At 49.2% G+C, this 17,427-nt stretch overlaps 1 protein-coding gene across 1 annotated transcript in view; it reads right to left on the bottom strand.

Moving 5' to 3' along the window:
* LOC138521768 (E3 ubiquitin-protein ligase TRIM39-like) overlaps positions 1–17,427 on the bottom strand; it is a 404,627-nt gene that overhangs the window by 81,217 nt on the left and 305,983 nt on the right. The window contains exons 7-9 of the mRNA XM_069634835.1: positions 13,805–13,852; positions 7,061–7,112; positions 6,471–6,520 (exon numbers count right to left, since the gene is read on the bottom strand). Of these exons, the coding sequence (XP_069490936.1) occupies positions 6,471–6,520; positions 7,061–7,112; positions 13,805–13,852 (150 nt within the window). The remainder of the gene's footprint in view (positions 1–6,470; positions 6,521–7,060; positions 7,113–13,804; positions 13,853–17,427) is intronic.

The raw sequence follows: 17,427 nt of genomic DNA, 5'->3' as shown, positions 1-17,427 counted from the left end.
ACTTCCTTGTCCCTGCAAAACGTAGTATATGGCTCTGAGGTGACCAGTGCCTGGATTTCGCAGATACTGTGAGCCGAGGTGAGGCCAACTAGCTCGGCCGTCTTAATAGTGACCAGCCCGATGTCCGGACGCCATTGGTTCAAATGGTTTGTGCGCTAGGACACCCAAAACTATGTTGCCGGTCCACACAGGGTATGGCCTCCTGATGGGCGGGTAGAGTCTGGCGAGTTCCGTCAAGTGTTTCTGGACAATCGAGTTGGAAGAGGAGAAGATCTCCTCTTTGGAGTTTCTGTAAACCCCAATGGCTGCCAAGTAAGTGTGGTAAGTGTCAACCTGTATGCCGGAATGGGAGAGGTTTCCCAAGAAGGACAGCACATAGTCCAAGGTACATGCAAGGGTGTTAACACCCTTAGCATCTGCCTGGTGGCAGAACCTGGTCCACTTGCTCTTGAACTGGGCCCTGGTAGACTTGCTCCTGGCGCCCTGTATGATCTCTAGATTGTCCTGGGAAAGGCTGAGGGGACATAGCATAACCTGTTCCGAAACTATCCCTCGGGGCGTGGTTCCTGTGGAGCGCAGTGGATGACCATGCCCCCCCTGCTGTGCCAGAAGATGTGCTGGGCCCGTCGGAAGGCAAGTGGGCAGCCTCTCCAAGAGGCTGAACAGCTCTGAGAACCATGGCCTGCTGGCCACCACTCTACTATTAGAATGATGCTGAGGTGGCGAGATTCCTTGATCTTGCATATCACCCTTTGTATCAATGGTGTGGGCGGGAAGGCATGTGCCGTCCCATCATTATGGAATGTATCGCCCAGGGAGCCCGGGCCCTGCCAGGAGGCGAACAGTTGGCACTTCCTGTTGTCCCAGGAGGAAAAGAGGTCCACCTGGGGGTGTCCCCATTTGTAGAAGATCTCCTGCAGTACTAGGTCGTTCAACTACCACTCCTAATTGTCCGCCCCCAGTCTGCTGAGCCTGTCTGTCTCCAGGTTGGATTCCCTGACCGGTGTACAGCCGTGAGGTAGATGTTCCCCAGGGCCTATTCCCACATACTGACAGCCAGGCTGCACAGTGGGGATGGGGGGCCTTATCTGGTACCTCCCTGCTTGTTGACATAGAACACGCTGGTCGAGTTGTCTGTACGAGTACAATCTTGCCCTCCATAATCAGAAGGAAGGCTCAGAGCGCCAGCCAGATGGCCTTCAGTTCCAGCCAATTGATGTGGTACTCCTGCCGGGTCCAGGTGCCATGGACGCAGTGGTTGTCGAGAGAGAGTGAGGTCCATGGTGATAGCGACCTGTGGGGTAGGCAGCTGGAAGGGCCTGCCCAATCCGCAGGTTGTAGTACCTGTACCACCATGTGAGGTCCGGGTGAAGTGACAGAGGAACGTTGATCATCTCTGAGAGCCGCGCTCCTGGTTCCAAGATGCTAGTGCAGCTGTATCCTCATCCCGAGTCGTGTGGGGGACGGCCAATAGGACTGCTGCCATGAGTCCCAGTAGGTGTTGGTACCACCATGCCAATGTCACTTCTCTGCTGAGAAAGTGCCGTCGCACTCTTGATTGCCGTTATCTTGTCCTCTGAGGGAAAAACCCTCAGAACACGTGTTCCAAATTTGACCCAAGAAGGTCAGTCTGAGTAGGCTGCAGCTGCTACTTCTTGAGGTGGAGTGAAAAACCCAGTTCATGCCGTGTGTTCATAATAGCGTGGTAAGTGTGGTGTACGGCTTCTGGAGAGGTCGCCCTGACGAGCCAGTCGTCGAGGTACAGGTAGATATGGTGGCCCTGCGACCCGAGGCGGGATGACACTGTATTCAGCCTGGTAAAGACCCTAGGGGGAGAGTTGAAGCCGAAAGGAAGCACCTTGTATTGGATATGGTAGCCCATGATGCTGAATCGTAGAAAGGCACGATGAGGCTGCCAGATCGGGATGTGTAAGTACGCGTCCTTCAGATCCAGGGAGCACACCAGTCTCTCTTGCACAATGTCTCCTCTATCAAAGCTGGCCTAACCATCTTGAATTTTTGTTGAGGTAGGGAGAGGTTGAGGGTGGAAAGATCCAGCACAACTCAAGCCAGGCTGGTTCTTTTTCTGAATGGCGAATATCCTGGAGTAAAAGCCCAAGCCTCGTTGGGAGACTGAGACTTCATCCACAGCCTGACTCTCGACGAGCGACTGGATCTCCGCCAAAAGAGTTGCTGTCCCAACCTGTGGGAGTGGCAGAGAAAAGGCTGGATAGGGAGGCAGTTCCCTGTGGAACCTACCAAGAGGATCCAGGGGTCCGCGAAATTGTGGCTCCAGAAGTGTGCATGGAGAGCAAGCCTGCCCCCAATGGAGACACGTGGACCTGGAGGGGCGTGTCATGCCTGCTTTCCCTCCGAGGCTGTTGCAGAGGAGGGGGGGGCTGAAAAGGCCCTTACTCCACTCCCCTCCCCTCCACCCTTTTTGTTGTTTGCACCGTGTTGGGTCGGCGAACAGTCAGGCTGCCTGGACCTCTGCTCTTGGAAGCCGCGGAACCTCCGTATGTACGCCCCTTGTCCGAGCAATGCTGGGCCTGGGTGTATGTTTTGGGCATGGTCTTTGTAAGGATGGATAAAGACTTGGCCGTTTGTGAGCTGCTTTGTCCAGCTCCAAGTCTGGTGCAGTGGAAGAGGTCACCCCCTTCGAACGGAAGGTCTAAGATGTGTTGCTGGACATCCAAGTTGAATTCTGTAGCATGGAGCCAGGCCGTTCTCATGTCCATGGCAATGCAGATGGCCCGGCCAGAGGTGTCAATGTGGGCCACAGTGCACTCCATGATGTCCTGTGCCACCATCTTGGCCTCTGGCAATCCCACCTTGAATTGTGATTGGCTCTATGCCAGAAGCTCTGGGAGGAAATGCGCAATTTCCCGCCAGAGCCTCTCGTTAACGGCTGCAAGCATGCCATCAGCGTTGGCTTGACGAAGGTGCAAGGACGCGCTGGAATACAGCTTCTTCCTGTACGCCTCCAAGATCTTCTCCTTGCCTAGCAGTGCCACAGAAGAGGAGGACTGAGGCTTGGAGCACAATGATGCCACAGCGATCACCAGGAGTGTGGCTGAGGCTGGGCTGATAGCAGTGTATCCCCCCCCCCCCCCCCCATCTTCTGTACTTGGCGTCTAGGCGTTTCACCGGCTGGACCGAGTGAGGCTTGAGCCAACCCTTCTTGGCAAAGTCAACTACATCCTTCTGCATCGGGATCCCCGTTCTGGCAACAGGACGTAGCTTCGGCGAGGACCCACTCTGCTGGTTGCTCGACCTCAGGTTGAGGAAGGCCCAAGTACTCTGCCAGCCCTGCAAGACATTCGTGGAAGGCCTCGGATGACGATTGTGTGTCAGGGTCCTCCTCAATTGTGTCCACCTGCGGGTCCGGCACCGGAGGAGGTGTCACATGGGCTTTGGTGTGGAGACCGGAGCCGGAGGCTGGTGTGGAACCACCTGCACTATCAGTTGGGGAGCTGGGACAGGCTGCAGAGGCTTAACAGGGGCCAAGAGTGCCAGTACTGGGGCTTGCGGTGCAGGAGCCGGTGGCGTGAGCACATCCCTGATGGCGTCCCTGAGGATGACCCCCATCCGAGGAGATTTCATGAGCCCGAGGAACCTTTCAAAGAACCCGTCCTCACAGGCTGGAGTGGTGGTAGGCGATATTGATGGGGGTAGCGGGCTGTTCCGTTCCATGCCCTGCCCATACGGATGCAGCGGGAACCTGCTTTGCATGAAGGAAGGGTAAGCTGTAGGCCACATACCTGGTTGAGGCCAGTCCCACCTTGATGCACGTTCCTCCACCTGCCTTGGGGCGGCATCGGCCGGATGTCTGGAATGTCTGGCACGGCTGCCATTTTGTCGAGCTGCCCTCCACGTGCCTGCGTCGTGTTGCTCGGCTCACAGGGCCCCGCCCCGTACAGGACTCTTGGATCATGGAGCCTACCTTGTTCCTCAGGTCGAGGCCTGGTAGGCGCTTAACCCTCGGCGAATCTGCCGGTAGAACTGCGTATAGGTGCCCCCTCGGACATGTTGCCGGTACTAGGGTGGAGATCCGGTAAATGGCTTCCGGTCATTCAGCACTCACCAGGAGGATCCACTCACCCCTCTGCCTGCTGGCCGGTAGCTGATTTAGCCTCGGTACTTGTGCTGGTAAAAAGGACCTGCGCAGGAGAGACCTTGGAAAGGAGTCTCCCTTGTGGTGTGCGCTGGAAAAATAGCGGCCCTGCCTCAGGCTTGGATCGATGTTAGATGAAGTCCTTTAGGTCCTTTGGAGGTGATGTCTGGAAGAGCTCCCTCCAGCTGACTAGCCTGTTCTTCAGAGACCGAGGAGAGTGTCACAAGCGGTACAAGCCTGGGCCAAGGCAACGTAGGCAGAGGGAGTGGGGGTCTTTAGTCAGAAAGAACCCGTCGCAGGATGGACACCTGCTGAACCCTGTAGAAGTCAACATGCGCTGTGGACAGAGTACCTGAATGATAAAAAGTAAAAGAGACAGAAGTACCTGCGCGTGGAATTACATGGCCGAAGCCAAACCCAGGAGCGCTGGTGAATTCGGCCTGTTCCCGTTGATGCAAAAAAGGGGACGGAGGTGTTGTGCTGGAGTCAGGGCACCGCATGCTCCCAGGGACGCACCCTTGCACGCCCATTTAAAAGAAGGTATATTCTGGTGAAAATGGTTCTGTCTCCTGTCCCTTGGAAGGGACACCCATGCAGTATGGAGGAAAGGGGACAGGACGCAAGAGTACGAGAAGAATACAGTAAGCGGCCAGCAGTTTTCATTTCGGTTATTTAAAAGTACTTTTGGAGATCAACATAACACGCAAGAAGAAACATTTTCTTGAGCAATCGTTTTTTTTTCCTTCAACGAGTGCTGGTGCGTTGTGTTTCAGAGGCTGGTCGTTTCACTTTTGGAACAGCCAGCGTTCGTAGCTGGACAGGGCTAGTCAATTACAAAATTGAAAGCCTCAGTGCGGATTCCCAAGGTTTGTCGATTACATTTTTTTACCTTGTTTTCTTGAAGCGTTTATTCAATAAAATTCGAGCTTGCTGTGGAATATCTGAAGAGAACAAAGTCATGTTTTGTTTCATGAGTAAAAGCAAGACATTATTTAGTGGTTTAAAACTGAACCGGGCGTTACAAGCACATTTTCTACGTTATTGCCAATACTAAAGGCACATTTCTGGTGTTTTATGCCGCACGCTGCATATTTCCTGTGTTACTGCCAAGCTACAAAAGGCATAATTTCTTTGGGTTTTTCAAGTTGAGGTTAGGGTGACCAGACGTCCCGGTTTTGCCGGGACAGTTCGGGGAAATCGCCCTCCGTCCCAGGAGTTTTTTCATTTTAGAAACCGTATCCGGGTTTGCATGGTTGGGCAGCTATGGTAATTAAAATTGTAATTATTTTTCACAACACGTTCATAATGTCGGAGCTGGAGGATTGGCTCGAATCTCCCACCTTTCAAGTACAAGTCACAACACTTGCTGACTGTGCTACAGAGACTGGCTTGGAAATGATTGTACAGCAAGCCATGTATTATCAATTAGAGCAAACGCTTGTTTGGAATTAACATGCCAAGATTCACAGACAAAACTGCACAAATTAAATCATATTGTTTATTTCAAAAAAGCGAAGTGCTGGAAATATGATTGGGTGGGAGCGTGTTGGGGAGGAGCAGTAATTGGTGAGCTGCAATGGAGTAGTCCCTCTTTAATGTTGTTGGTCGTCCTGGTTTTTCGTTTTGGACATCTGGTCACCCTAGTTGAGGTGGTATATCCAATCACTTCATTGGGAAAGAATCGAAGATTTCGATTGAGCTCTGAAGCAGAACAAGCCTTCCAAGAGTTGAAGAAATTCATTTGACTCCATGCTGAGACACCCAAACCGAGATAATGTGGCAACTGATGCCTCAAGTGCTGTCATGGGGGCCAGGATGATTTCATCCAATAGCCGTCTAGTTCAAGGAATGCACTGCTGGCGGAAATATATATATATATTTTAAAACACACCATTACTGAAAGTTGTTAGCTATCACATTAGCATTCAAGGAGTGAAGGCATTATCTATTTGGAGCAAAGAATCAGAGGAGTGTTTACAGATCATTGCAAATCTTTTGTTTTTGAAGTCTATGCAGGCTGGGCACTTTTTTTTGCTGAATACGATTTCACCATCTTCTATCATCCTGGAGTACAGAATGGGAAAGCAGATGCTTTATCCAGGTTGGGGTGTGAAACTGAAGACGTGGATCAAGCATACTTCACTCTGGAGCCTATGGCCATCATCTCCTCCCAGAAGATTGCAGGAATGATTGATGCTACTCCAGAACTTTCACAACTGCATGAGATTCGGATGGCCTCCTGAAGAATATCAGTAACTGTAGTGTTTTTTGAGGCTACTGTTTACAAACCTCCATCATGAAGAAGCTGGTGCTAAACGTTTTTGCAAGATTGAGTTAAGCTTGCGGGTACGCTTACCAAACTCTGAAGTGTCCATGTCTGCAGAACCAGTCTTCAGCAACTTGCATCTGTGGGGGAAAAAAACGAGACGATTACATTAAGCTGCCAGCAGTTTGCATTCCAGTTATTTGCTCATTTAAAAGTACTTTTGGAAGTAAACCTAGCACACAAGAGGAAATGTTTTCTTGAGCATTAGTTTGTCTTTTTTCAACGGGTGCCACGTGGTGCAGTGCGTTTCAGAGGCGGGTCATTTCACTCCCGACTTCCGAAGGCATTCACAAGGTCTGGAAGCCAGGCTGTTCAATTACTTGTTTCCAGACTGCCCTGTAGCTGCTCAGGGCTAGTCAACTGCATCATTGACAGCCTGTGTGTGGATTCACAAGGTTTATGTGGCATTATGTACCCGTTCTACGGGCAACACCAGGGGACTGGGGGGAGCGGGGGGGGTTTAATGGCACGTGGCCCCAGTTAACAGCCCAAGTGAAGCGAGGGCCATTAACGGGACCCAGGGCCGTTACCACCCCCCCCCCCCCACCCCCTGGTGTTGCCTGCAGAACGCCAAGCAGCAGTGCCCACATTATACTAGCTAAAGTAAGACTTATTTTTACCTGGTTTCCTCGAAGCGTTTATGCTGTGAAATTTGAGTTTGCTGTGGAATATCTGAAAAGATAAAAGTAATGTTTTGTTTTTGCACTAAAGGGAAGACATTACAACAGGCACAATTCACTGTAACTGCCAAGCTACAAAAAGGCACAATTTGTTTGGGTTTTTCAAGTTACAAGGATTGGATATTGTTTTAATTCTACATGTGTTGCCAACTGAGGAAAGGAAGATAATTTGGTCACCGTTTTTATGCACTTTCTGGGAACTGCATTACAGTCTGCTCCTACACTTACCTCTCAGGATGTTAATTTGGTAAACCCTGCATACAATTAAGCCAACTAGTTACTTCAAGAGTAATGAGTTCCTGACCAGTAAGCCTCAGATTCTTGTAATATGTCCACAAGGGAAGCCTTTAAGTGATCATTTTCAAAAGCACCAAGAGCCTCGATTTCCACTGCAGTTCTCATCCCCACTCCAGAAAAAATCCCATCACTTTGGGGGGGAGGCAGCTTCGTGCCACATGCTTTTGTCTTAAGAGGTTTGGGTAGAATGTATCCCTTTCAAGACGCCAGAAATCCCCAGAAACGGTAGGTCTTCGCCCATCTCCGCAAGACACCAGGTTAGCATTACAGTCAAAATGTATGAAGCGAAAATCAATTGTTTCATAGGATGCAGGGATTATTAGCAGTGGTAATGTTAAGCAGCCCATGGTTGTGGAAAATTCTCAAAGACCATAAGGCTTATCCTCTTCAGATCCCAATTTTGCCAGCCATTAAATAAATTGTCTTACCTTTCCTATTGACTAAAAAAAAAAAAACAATGTAACCTGCCAACCCCCTCCATAAGGGGCATTCTAAAAGCTGTTATAAATGCCCTGTCCACCCCAAATAACCAACCACTATAAAACCTGAGCCTGCCATCACACTAGAGCATCCCCCTACTGACAGCAATCGCAAACCACCAACAGATTGCTTATTCTCTTGTTTTTGGTGCAATCAAACTGCCACATTAATGTAAAACCCCACTCTAAGCACCAAAGATGGCCTCAAGAACATCACTCCGAGACAGTTCAAGGGTTTTATTTCAGCAATGGGCCTCTCACTCTGCAACCTAGAACAGTCCCCACCTTAGCCCAGGGCCCTCTTGATCTCCAACTTGTACTAGAGATTGGTAATCCTGAATGTCCCCCAAAAAACAAAAAAAAAAAAAAAGGTCTTCAGGCGATGGCTTGAAGGCTAGAGCCTTTTCGATCTGAGCTTCCTCCGGCAACAATTTACAATTTACAGGTTTATATAAATTGCTTTCCCATAGGAATGACTAGAGCTGCACATTACACAGACTCGGGTGCACCTCAGTCTTAACCTGCCATGCGCCAATGTTCATCTCCCTATGGCTCTCTTACTCCCTTATCTCCAACTCTCCTCCCTCCTATTCCTCCCACTCTCGCCATGACACTTGCTGCTCAGACTCTCAGATATTACTCTGCTACTCTTATCCTCGGCACATCACTACTGCTAGCCACACCACTACTCCTCCCAACTTAAAACTTGCTCCTTCCTTCCATTTCTCCACTCATTGGATTTGAAGGGCTCAAGTCCAGGTTCGTTGTGAGGGCCTTGCAGGCCGGCCCACCCACTTGTTGGCTGAGGAGCCATTCCATGGATCTCCCCTATGTAGCCGACATGTCTTTGGAGGGCCGTGCGTGCAGCCTTCTGCTGCCTCTCATTCGTGCAGCAGTTCCTCTTGATTATATTTCTGGTAGTTTATCAGAGCTTTTCTAAACTTTACCGGTTGTGGATTACAGACTTCGTCACTCTGGGCAAGCTCAGTTCGTCTGGCGATTGTTCTCTCTCGCATGCAATGCTGGAGATTTAGTTTCTGGGAAAAAGATACTGGCCTGCATCATGCGAGAAAGGCATTTGGAGACTGTCAGTAGCACTGTATGCAAGCAAAGTGGCACTACCAGAAGGGACAGGGATTGGGCCTCTCCCAGCTACCACCTTCCCCATCTGGGGTAGGACTAGCTGTAGCTTCTAACCAGCAGGCCTCTAACGCCAGGCTGAGAGGGATTCTCAGTTCCCTCCCCCACCCCAATCCCTTCATGACCTGGTCAAATCACACTACACTTCTCATTCCTTATGCTTTTCCACTCTGGTGTCACATAGTCCCAAACTACACGATTCCCATAGAAGCACACAGACACAGGAACAAATTACTTCAGACCTGTGTACATCAACGCTGTAGATGTCACACCTGCATCTCCTGGAGCGCCTACCAACAAGCCCCTCCCCTTCCCGAGCTATGTGCCCAAAAAAGGGTGTACTGGTGCTATACAAGCTATAATCCTATCCGTAGCATGTGTGGATTGTAATGTTGTACATTTTATGCACACATACATTAAAACAAAAAAATAAGACTCTTTCCCAGCTCAACCAGAAAGGGTTCTGCATCGGAGAAATCAGAATTCACATGGATTGTAATTCTGCAGCAAGAACTAAAATGCAATTAAGGCATCACATACAAATGAACCAGGTTAACAAAAGACCAGACACCTGGCACAACGGCTTTAATTATGGGAAGGCATTTGGTCTAATTTACTCGAATAACAAATGCCAAATTAATGGAAGCACAGTGCTTCAAACAATTGGGCAGAGCCTATATTAATTGCACTTCAAGGGTTAGACAAACGGATCGGCCCATCGATTAAAACAAACAAAAGCACTTCCTTTTCAAAATTCCAGCAAGGCCACTATGCAGTATCTGAGCGTCCCCATCCCTATTGCCATATTCGGTTCTGCAACATGCCTGCCCCTTTAATTCAATAAAGATGACCTGCCGTGAGGACTAGTTTCAAGTTCCTACTGGTAGTATCTCTAGGAAGGCTTAGGTTCCAGCGGGTCATTCCGGGGTATTTTTTGGCCAAGCCTCTCCAAATAACCTTTGAATGGTACATTTTTAATCTACTCCGTGAAGCGCTTGTCTGAGATAGTCGGTGCATAAGAAGGGGCACTATAGAGATCTTAGTGCGCCTGCGCCTCATGCCTCCGGTTAGGCCTCCTGGCCCCTCCTGACCACTCAGCTGTTCACTCCCAGCGGCACTTCAGTCGTTCCAGTGTACCCCGCATCGGACCATTCGCAACCCGCACAGGATGCTGTCCATCCGGCCCCTGAAGCCAGTTAAGTCTCATGCAGCCATCTAGGGAGAGCTTGCAAGTGCACTGCCCGCTTCCCTCCCACCGCTCCGAACTGTAGCAATTCTTCAATTCAATATTTTTAGCTGTGCCCCATTTCTGAGCAACATTCTATTGGGGACAATTTCTCCAGTGGCACAATATTTTGTGATGGCCACCATAGCCGGTCATATGAAAGTTTATAATGCAAATTTGTCCCCGTTACCCAATGCTCAAAAAGAATCGGAGCACAACACATTTGTTCCCTCACATGACTTCGCAAAAGATTCTGCAAATTATGGACAAATATGTAAAGTACAGTCATTTATGGAGTTCACCCGACCAATCCGCAAAACATGCCCTTAAATTGCATTTTATGGTTTAATCAAATTCACCCTGCAATAGTGCTTTTTTGGGTCATTAGCTGGGTGGAAAAAAAAAATTCAAATTTAGAGCTATTCATGCTGATAAAGTGGGCAATTTTGCTCATCTTTAGACAACCCCGCCCACCCAAATACTCCTTTTGGGACTGTCAGCCATCATGGTGGATGAGCAACAGAACACCTAGGGTGCAATAACTATTCTGGTTTCCGTCAGGCTGTGGGGGTGAGGGGGTCAGAGGGTAGGGTGTTTAAGTATACAAAAAGGATCTTCCACTTGATGTTACATAGCAAATCTTAAGTCAGAGGTAGAAATGAGCACTCGAGACCGGGCGTTGCCATCGCAGTTCTAAACCAGCCTTCACAGTCTGGCTCCCTAAAATTTGCCCCCTAAGCTTTCACCTTGTGGATCAAGGGTTGGGGTGAGAAACCGCTTCGCTTCACAGCCTGGAGTATACTATCTAGGAACTCAAGACAGGATAATGAGGATTAACTATCAGGAAAAACCAACAAAAACATGCATGGGCCCCAGGACTGATCAACATTCTATTTCCGATTCCCTATTCTGAACAAGATGTTCGTGTTGTCCCACCCTGGGAGCACTAGTCACTTCACTCATATTCGCAGGGTATTGAAGAGCCAGAGTGCACACCTCTTGGCTTTAATACATTCAATTACATACGCTCCTCTACTGGCGCAAAACCTTGAACTCCCAGCCCACTGCCCTGGGAACATCGGCATGAGCAGGAATTCCTCCCACCAGCGCTTGCTGCTTTACTACCTGCACGCACCAGCATGTGTCTTGAGACCACCACAGGCTCCTTAATTCTCATGGTCTGAAGCAATTGTCAGGCTCCCATCTCAGCAAGGAAGCAATGATTCCCTCACCTCTGCTAGTCTCCAGGCTAACACCAAGATCTGTGTCCTAGCCCTCAGCAGGATAATTAAAAGCTGTTCATTCTCAAGGTTATCTGGCTATAACTGTGGTCATAAGACTACCACCAAGACCTGTTCTAAAGTCCCTCCTTCCCCCCCATGCGGCTAGGATCTTGGTTACAGCCCACAGCTGGATCTTGACACCTCCTTTGTTTCCAAGCTTTCTCAGGGGCTCAGCTACTGGCTTACCTCTCAGCCTGCGGCTCTCTTAACATCAACTCTCTCGAACACCACTCAGGGGACATCCTCTTGTTATTTGATACTGTTTCACCAGATTCAAATTATTCCATGGCAGAAATTCGCTGGGCCGTTTCCACTCTTGGTGTACCCGAGTGCTTTGTAAGCACACCCCTTTCATGATTCCCTCCCCACTTTCCTAATGGATCACTACCCATTTGCTGAGGGATTGAACATGACCAAATGATCAAATATGCCAGCCGCAATCTACGAGTTGGGCAAGCTCAACATGGCTACCATAGTGTCCCTTGCTGGAGCTTTTGGTGCCGGGGGGGGGGCAGATCCAGTCACCAGCGCGAGGCTGGGGGTGAACAGGGCACCAGAGGGGAGGCGTCATCTCTCCTTCACTCCCTCCTCCCCCAAGCTTCACCACTGCTGGAGCTCCCTGCACATCTGGACACTGTTTTGCTAGTCCTTCCCATGCTACACACGTGTTGCCTCCTCACTGTCACATGTATGCTTCCCCCCCCTCCCCAAACTGCCATCTGTGGTTCTTGCTTGAACGTATCCATCTTTGTAGAGTGGAGAAGAATGCTCGCTATCCGTGGGGTCTGTGGAACGAGTTTAAGGTGGGAAGCATGGTGGATGGATATGCCTCCTACATCCCTCTTATGTGGAGGATTAATGAGTGGCTCCTGGTTGCATTCCACATTTGGTGCTCTATTGTGAAGGATTCTTCTGCCCTTCCCATACATCCAACAGTGGTTGGCAGCCACGAGGGTTTGTGCTGCGGGTTCAAGGAAGACGGCCTGGGGAATCCCTGTACATCACCTCTCAGGATTGCACCTCATAGTGGGGTGCTTACTGGGGCACGCACAGATCTCAGTCCATCAACTTCCTAGAGGGACACCCAGTGCAGAATGTAATCTTGTTTTGTCCAAACAGTAAGATGGCAGGAAACACATGCATAGTGGAACTCCCCCTTCAACACTACAACAGCCTACATAATATTCATATTTGTTGGGACCAGTTGCTCAAAAATCAGGCTATTAAGCGAATACAGTAACAGACCCTAAATGGCTACTAGTGGGTCACAATGCTACGCCTCAAGAGAAGGTAACTGCTTAGTCCTCCCACCACAGAAAACAGTTGCTGGGCCCCTCCCACATGCACAATCTACTTACATTTCCTATTAAAAGCAGCCACCATATTCCTTTCGGAAGAGCCTCATGCCGCCCCTTACACTGCCCTCCGCCGGACAACCTTTGGGCCCGCAGTTTGAAGACCCTTAGCTTAGTCACACTGGCAGCCACTGACTCCCCATGAAGGGAGACGATAGCTTAGGATGTTTGCCAGGCTTGCTCTCCAAATCACAGGGTCAAACACTTAATTCCTTCACTAGCCCACAACAAAATTCAATCATTTCCACGTTGTGCTATAGTAAATATGTTACAAAACTGGTTAAATGATTTGCAGCAGTTCAGAGGTATCGGCTGAGCCAAAGCGCCATCATTCTGCTAGATAACCTTCAGCATAAGCCTTCAACATGTGGTGAGCAAGCAGCCTTGCCGATGACAGCCAGCCAGCATTCTACATTCCAGCCATGATGCTCCATTCTGGCACAAAGATCACAGTGGAACCTTTGTCCCATTCACAATTGTAATATCTTCCCCATTCTCTAGCAATCAAATTTCCTACCAGACATTCAATGTACACCAGCTCTCCACGGACTGATCACTTTCAAAGCCCAGCTCACCACCAACAATGAGCTGGGATAAAACTACTTTTCTACGAGAGACACTCACAACATTGCAGCTCACCAATGACAAAGTGCTTGGCTCCTTCGTGATATCACCCCCCGACCCCCTTGTCAGACTAACTGTACCCTTTAGTGTCGGTCATCGCCCTCCAACTCTGGCTGTGCCATGGCTATACTCTGTACACTCAGGTAAGTCAGTACACACCAATTATTTAATGTAACATCTGCTCCATCACGGCCAGCGTGCATCAACTCAGAGCCATATCAGTTCCCTGCGACTACACATTTCAGAAACACTCCAAGCTAATCAGGATCACTGTTACTTACCTTCATTGAGTGGTGATGCGCCATACAGGAAGTGTTGGTATGTGGTCTCTGAAATCAGAAAACAGTAATGAAGTGTTGTGAAATCAGATCTACCAAAGACAGTGACAATACACCTCTGACTCTGGAAGGGGTCATATGCAAGATTAACATTACCCTCTAGTTTCAAGTAATTACATTGTGACATCCACAGATGAGGGGGTTTGGGAGGAGGGCGGGGGATTGGGAGGAGATGTAGAACTTTAAAAATCCCCAAGCCTGGAAAAATCGAAGAGAAATAAACATGGCTGCACAGAGAATGACAGATAACAGTACTGCACTGAAAGCTTCAGTCATAAGCAAGGATCAAAGGAGGTGAAAATCTGTATTAGTAACTCAAATCAACCTACCAAAACAGAAGCCAAAATAAAAAAATGCCCCTGCAGAATGTCTGCATTTAAACCTGTGAATCAAACATGCGCATGCAGGCCGAACAGAATAGGCAGGGTCCCATCTAAAATGACAGGCTTCAAAATATGGCAATTTTCTTTTATTGCTTTATTTCGACAAAATAGTCATAAAAGCAATTCACAGAAAAGTTAAAAAACACATTAGTTACATCGTCACAATCACTTATCTCATAATTACTCCACTAAAATTACAACAATCAGTTTACCTTAAAACCAAATAAAAACAGAACATTATACAGACAATAGCAGCTCGTACAGAAAGATGGCTTTACCCCCTAGCACTGTTCAGCAACTTAACCTTCCTCATAGATTTTTCTTGCACAGCTCAGATAACTTGTAGTGGCACGCACAGCCTCCTTATCCGAGGCGTCCAGGCAAATTACCATAGCACCAGCTAGGGACCTACATCCACGGCTTAAGAACAGGCATCATGGAGCGCTTCCTCAGAGGTTTAGTGGCACAAATGGTGTTGTACCGTCCTTTCCGACTCAACACAAAAGAATACATGACGCGGAAACAGCAATATTCCATCTATGCCGAAATACAGATGACGGCAAGATGCCAATACAAAAACTTTAAATATAATGCTATTTCCCACCTGGGTGAGACATAGTCCAGGTATTCTTTGCGGCCCACCTGCGTCTTTATTGAAGGATATCCGGCCAGCTGTTCAGAAGCCCTGGATCTTCCCCCGGATGTCCTTCCGCACCTTTGCTCCTGCTGCACCCTGGATTGCTTCCTTTGCAACCGGTGTGATGATTGAGGGATTTGACCAGTAATCCTCCAAACCCAGATATCCTTTCACATGGGCAGCCCACTTTAAGGAGCTGCACCCCTGCTGGGACAAAACATCTGTAACTGCCTCTTTGTATTTACGAAGGTGAGGATTAGACCAGAGGCGAGCCCAGAAGAGTACTGGGCGCAATTTACAGATCATCTCAAACCCCTCCATCCAATCCAGTTTACAAAAGCACTGGGCTGTTCGGGGACAGAGCGGGCAACCCAAGGATATTCTTCAGAAATGTCTCAGCCACTGCAAGGGACTTGGTCTCCACGTGCCCCCAGAGTTCTGCCCCAAACAATGCTGCCTGGCGTGCTTGTGCTCTGTTGGCCTCCAAAGAGACCCACACTGCCCCATTCCCATGTATATTTATGAATCTAATGAGGGTCCCGCTATATCTAGCCAAGGTGAGGTTGGCCTTCTTAACCTGCATTTTCCAACTGCATGATGCCATAACTCTCAGACCTAGATAATCAGGACTGAACCTGCTCAATTGCACGCCCCTCTACAAAGAGATAAGGGCTTGTGCTTCTTCTTGGAATTGGAATTGAAGATCATAGCCTTGGTTTTTGTGATATTCAAGGCAAGCCCATTCTTTGCAAAAGACAAAAATCATCTCCAGTTGTTTGTACACACCAGACAGTGTGAGCGAGAGGAGCACAGCATCATCGGCAAACAATGCAGGAAACCGGTTGCCTGCTAGCAAAGGGTCGTCAGTCTGGGAGGCCAACCACCCCTTCAAAACTTCATTAATGAAAATGCAGAACAGCCTTGGTGCCAACACATCCCTGGCGGAGTCCCTTCTGTATAGCAATACTACGGGAAGTGCTTTGCTCTTGGCTCCAACGGACCACCACCGGGTTCTTTGTATAAAGACTGAATTGCTGTAAGCAGAGCCACAGGGATCCACGCTCCTCCAGGATCTTCAACAAACATGCCAGTGGGACCGTATCAAAAGCTGGGCGGAGGTCCACAAACACAGCATAGACGCTGACCTTTCTCAGAACAGAATAGTTCACAGATCAAGAGCAGCCAAAGACTTTGGTCCATCGTGCTCAGGCCCTCACAAAATCCCACCTGGCGATGATCAATTACACCAGAGCTCAATACCCACAGATCCAAGTGGAATAAAAGTGCCCTGGCAAACGTCCTCCCCCTCCCCCCCAGCAAGGAAATCGGTTTGAAGTTGACCGGGTCATTGCGCGTACCCTTTATGTACTGGGACTATTTCAGCCCCAGTCCAAGACCCTGGAACATGGTGCTGGCCAACACAGCGTTATATAACTTGGTCAAATGGGGCACCCATATTGAAGAATCATTCCTTAAAAAAAAAAAAACTCTATCGGGACTCTATCTGGGCGCAAGGCTTTCCCCAGCTTCTGGCATGCCACTGCACGCTCCACCTGGGCCTCTGAGTGTTAGGGAGATGGGGGAAGAGCTGGGGGCCAGCACAGGGCAATTGGCAGCAGTGCAGAACTCCATCGAAGTCCCAGGGTCCTCGCAGTAAAGGGTACCATAATAATCTACCCATACCGATTCAGAAATTAAACCATACAGCTTGGTTTGGCTCCCCCGGTGTGTACTCTCCCCCCCCCCCCCCCATCTTAGACCAAAACGCCCTACAATCCCCACAGGTAATTGCTTCCAGAAGATCCCACCCCATAGCTCCTCGTGCCAGCCCCTTTTCTTCTCACTCAATGTGCAGTAAGCAGATCTTGCCCGTCTAAACACAATGCATCTCAGGGGCCCTTTACACTTCGAAGCAGCAATAAGCCTCCCCTTGGCTTCCCAACGCTCCCCGATTTACCAGGGAGTCCAATTTCTCCCTAGGTTTATATGTGTTCGTCACAGGTTTAGAATAGGCTCCTACTGTCCCCATGATTTCCTCATGGAACAATTAAGGCTGCAGCATCTCTCAGGTCTGACCTTGCAAAGTCCTTGAGAACAGGGCAAATTGCAGCATACACCTGCGATAGAACCCCTTCCAGGTCCAAGCGACCCCACCTCACATTCTTCCCTACCTAGTCCAAAAATCCGGAGCAAGTGTTACATCATCTAGGGTGCCCTTACTCCCTTCCTAGATCTCCCCAGAAATCCTTGCTCACTGTTATACATAGGGGTGGTGGTCGCTCTCCACCCTCCTGGCGATTTCAAATGCCTTAAATCTCCAGGCCTCCAGATTCACAAACAATCAATTTTGCTAGACGACCAACCATTGTCAAAAGCATGCGCCGCAGGGCGGTCGCCCGGAAAACATCCATTACACGCCCCAAGATTAACCGAGGCTAACAGAATCACAATCTCATCCGCTGCCTCGTACTGCCTCCTTGGTAAGTGGGGGACTCGCACCCCAGACATTATCCTCCTCTGTCGTGGCCTCAAAGTGGACACCAGCT

This window comes from Ambystoma mexicanum, chromosome 13, assembly GCF_040938575.1.
Source record: "Ambystoma mexicanum isolate Mex_15411 chromosome 13, UKY_AmexF1_1, whole genome shotgun sequence".
Lineage (NCBI taxonomy): Eukaryota > Metazoa > Chordata > Amphibia > Caudata > Ambystomatidae > Ambystoma > Ambystoma mexicanum.
This window is presented reverse-complemented; position numbering and strand designations above follow the sequence as displayed.